Raw genomic sequence first — 4,470 nt, 5'->3', positions numbered from 1 at the left:
GGAGGAGGATTGAATATTTTGGAGGTTCAAACATGGAATAAAGGAGCTGTGTGTAAGCTTTTGTGGAACTTATGCAAGAAGAAAGACAATGTGGCTTCAATGGTGCACATATACTATGGAAGGAATGCTAGTAACTGGGCCATTCCAAAGCAAGTTTCCTAGATAGTTCTTAGATACCAAGAAGCTGATGTGCTTGCTATGCCTAAATTTTCTATCAGCAAGATGTATCAGAAACTAAGGGGTGAATACCAAAAAGTTGACTGGAGGAAACTTGTAGAAATAAGGTTGGGGTACCTAGATGGACTTTCATTCTATTTGTCGGCTTACATGAGAGATTGCTTACAAAGGTTGTCTGGAAGATAATAGTTGTGTTTTGTGTGGAGCTGAAAATGATAATATAGAACATGTATTCTTCAATTGTAATTTCTCAGCTTTGATCTGGAATAAAATCCTACAGTGGCAGGGTGTTGATGGAGATTCTATTGGTTACCAGGAAGAGGTGAGATGGGCAACAATTCATTGTACTGCTAGCATATTTCGAATGGCTCTGGACAGCAATGGGTACCATATTTGGCAAGAGAGGAATCAAAGGTTGTTTTTTCAGGTGGAAAGAACTTTTGAAGTGATATGCAGAATGATCATCCAATGTGTACATGTTCGACGCTCAATGAAGACTGCTATAGCTAGAAGATTAGAAGCTTTGAACTACTATCCTTAAGGGCTTGTGTTTAGCTGATGTCTATGTTGAACTAGTTGTGGGTGAGGTGTTTTGTTCTGTCAAACTGGGGCTGTCCAGTCTGGCTGTTTTTTTTTTTTACTACTTTGTAATGTTCACTTTGGTAATAAAAGTCATTTATTTACCCAAAAAAAAAAGAGTATGATCTTTGTGAATCAATCCACATTTTTCACGTTGTTCTTTTCATAGCAGGTTCTTCATTCTCACAGTTGATTGTTCAATCACCTGCTATTGTCCAACCAAAGTGGCCACTAGAATGTAGTTCTTTAGTACTAGTTATCGGATTATCCTAAGTAGTGGCACTGTCAATTTTATTAAATTGGCGACTCAATAGCAAATAAAAAGTCCCATGACGGAAAAAGATTCTAAATATTAGATAGTGAAGAGTATTAATAAACCTGGATGCATGAGGGACTCAATTCAAGGTTCTCGACATGGGCAACACTGTGAAGAAGTTCCTTCATATAGCTGCACTCATCCCCAGAATGTAAACTTATATCAAGGACTGCAGTGACAAGTGAATGCACATTTCTCCGTTGCATGCGTATCTCACCGCAAAAACAATTAACTTGCAAATTTTCGACATAGGGGGCTAAGATTTCGAACCAAAAGTCCTTATACTCGTATTCTTGTATGGTCAATTTTCTCAGCTTCAGAGAGTTGATTTCTAGACGCTGTATGCCCCAAACCTCTTCTAGTTTCAAGCATTCCAAGTTAGGGCAACCAGATAATAGCTTTTCCATGACACCATTTGTCAATTCCATGTTTGCAATTGAAAGAGACGTAAGACTAGTCCAATTAACACTACCAGAAGGGTTCAGTTTGAGGTTGTTTAAAACCAATTTCCTGAACGACGCACTCTTAAAAGCAAACTGAGGAAAGTCATATAGAATCTGGTCATCTATATCGGCAGGTGCAAGTGTAAATTCTTCAACTTTAGTAGTAGCAAAATGTAGCCATAAATCAACATGTTTAGCATAACGCTCCTGGCAGGTAAAGCTGGACACACTGAATTGGCGTATTTTCTCACAAGAGCTCCAATAATGAAGTTGGAGTGCTAAGTAATGAAGAGGGGTATGATTGATGTGACTGGTACTGAAGTCGAAATGGAGTGATACGGGAACGGACATCCAAAGAAACCTCCAGCGCTTAGATAATACACTCATTCGCACAACTTGTTTTCCGTCGGGCAACAAAGAGAGGATGTGTAGTAGAATCGGCTCTGGCAAGTTACTCAGTCGTTCGACCAACTTGATATTCCTCTGCAAATCCACTCGTTCGACCAACTTGATTTTCCTCTTGTTTTTCATAGAATCCACTCGTTGATATTCCTGTTGTTGATATTCCTACTAGGTCAGGCAGCCGAGCAGAGCAGCTTATGTATGTATATCAAAATTAACAATTTCAAGAACAACAACAACAACAACTGGAAATGGAAATCAACAAAACAGATCGGACTCTTTGAGTATGCAAAAATCAACAAAATGGATAACAGAACAGATGAACATAATTTCATGAGAATGGGATATCAACTTTGATGATATGCTCACATGTCATTTTGCTTAGGCTTCTTTTTGGTTTTCCTTTTTCTCTTTTGCATTTAATGTATTTCCTCACTCTCTTTAATTCTTATTAATACTCTACAAATTAGCCCTGGTGCCCTTTTTTTAATTTAAAAAAAAAAAGTTTTTTGGATAGTGCGTTGCACGTGTGACCACATCAATTGGTTTCGACTTTTTAAAACGATATATAATATCATAATGTGTGGGTAATAGGAAATTAAAATTGAAAAGATAAAAGTAAAAGCTCAAATCAATGAATAATCACTAAATGCGAAATGACGAGATTTACTAAATGTCAAATGACTTGATTGCTGAACTCCGAATTATTAGATATGTTTGGACCTGCAAAATTGAGCAATTTAATTTAGTTATCTAGTAAACCTAAATACAATAATTGTAATGCAAGAGTACTTTGCAATGTAATATGATTGAGACACCTTTTAAATTTTCTTTATGAAAGTGCGAAGAACTTTAGCTGACAATAGGTATACTTATAGTACTTAATAATGTAAACTAACTATAATTATAAAAGGTCAGAACTGTTAATCATGATAGAGTACTTCAGGTAATATGCTAGAAAGATAATAGCACCAAATTTAGCTTCAGGTATACTTTTTAATGGGACACACTCAAATTTTTTCAACAAATGCATAACAAGGTGTGTCAAAATTTACATGAAGCTCCTTGTAATCGTATTTTCATATTGGTGTTATTGAAAAAAAAAGTTGGTACAAACTGTATCTGGCAGTCTTCAAACTACTTTATCCCTTCTAATTAACGAAAAAAGTAGAAAAAAGAGGCATACAAGGATGGCCAAGAAAAGAAGCAAAACAATGTTTTGATTAAAGGAAAACAAAATATTAATAATCTTGAACAAATGACACAAATTTGTAGTAAAATAGAGAAGTCTCAACTAAAACATGAGCCTTGCAAGATGTGTTCCATATTTATTGTGCAAAATACAAGCACCTATAATAGCTGGCAGTACGCACAACTTGGATTTGTATAACAGGAAATGAAATATACCTGTGCACAGAAAGACATGCCGAGCAGAACATCAGTTGTATAGTCTCTATGAAAATAAAAAAAAATTAGCAGAAAGAAAAGAAAAAAGGATAAAATGATTTGGCTCTTTAATGTATACTTTTATACAGTATAACAAAGAATATGAAAAGACTATATATGAATATAGAATTTTAATGGTGGAACCTCAAAAGACCAACTGAATGTTAGTTCGAAATATGAAAAGGATGATATAATAAATAATACTTTAAAAATGTTTTGCACAAAACAGCCTACAATAATGAACGGCAGATGAAACAATTGTTTCCACTTACCGGTTATTCAATGAAATGAAGCTGTGATTATTCATTGGTAAAAGGCATTCTTTTTAAGGGTAAAGTGGTCCATTAATTTTTAATGAGCATTTTCGTAATTCAACTTTGAATTTAGATGATGATAAAATAAAATAGCAAAACATAAAAAAAATAAAAAGAAGAGTCTTTTGCTATTTTCATTTGGTAACCTATATTCTATATATATATCTATATATATAGCTAGGCATAATAAGGTGATGTGGCAAGACTATACATGGCTAAAACCATTTATCTTTTGGATTTTTCTCCCTTTTTAAATTCTCTTAATTCATTTAGTTGCATCTTTTTATTCCTCTCATTTAGAAAACCACGCACCTTTAGAAAACCATGCATCTTTTGGATTTGGCTGACCCTTACAGAAAATCAACAAACTAAACCTACGGTTACAAGTTACTACTATTGAATAAGAATTAATTTTGTAATGGTCATCAAAGTTGGTAACGGTTTAATTGAAATAATGCTCATTGCATTTACATAAGTACCTTTTGGAATTGTGAAATTTTCATTGCAAACTACTTCTAGCCTGACGGAGATGGAGAGGTTTTGGTGTTCTCTCTTTCAAAAAGGATGAAGCATACATCTCGTGCTTATATAGATCACCGGCTTAAGGAATAGAACTAATGAAAAAGAGTTTGAAGAAGAGGTAAAGATCATAATCTGAAAACTCTACGGGAATCATTTGTTTTCATGTTCCACTTAATATTTTACTTATCTGCTCTCTAAATTACTTGCAAGGCAGCTTCTACATTTCTTAACTTTTATGTTAAACGGTGGTAGTTTTCGTAATCTGTTTTTT

The 4,470-nt window shown here is 34.4% G+C and overlaps 1 protein-coding gene across 1 annotated transcript; it reads right to left on the bottom strand.

The window, feature by feature from the left end:
* Positions 1-1,125: 1,125 nt before the first annotated feature.
* LOC132047385 (F-box/LRR-repeat protein 25-like) lies at positions 1,126-2,046 on the bottom strand. The gene has a single exon (XM_059438436.1). It carries the CDS (start codon positions 2,044-2,046, stop codon positions 1,126-1,128), a length of 921 nt encoding a protein of 306 aa, XP_059294419.1.
* Positions 2,047-4,470: the final 2,424 nt, after the last annotated feature.

The sequence above is a fragment of the Lycium ferocissimum genome, chromosome 2 (assembly GCF_029784015.1).
Source record: "Lycium ferocissimum isolate CSIRO_LF1 chromosome 2, AGI_CSIRO_Lferr_CH_V1, whole genome shotgun sequence".
Taxonomy (NCBI): domain Eukaryota; kingdom Viridiplantae; phylum Streptophyta; class Magnoliopsida; order Solanales; family Solanaceae; genus Lycium; species Lycium ferocissimum.
The sequence above is the reverse complement of the archived record's forward strand: the minus strand, read 5'-3'. Positions and strand labels throughout refer to the sequence as shown.

Coding starts and splice junctions, on each gene's coding strand:
- LOC132047385 (XM_059438436.1), bottom strand. CDS start 2,046: ATGAAAAACAAGAGGAAAATCAAGTTGGTCGAACGAGTGGATTTGCAG.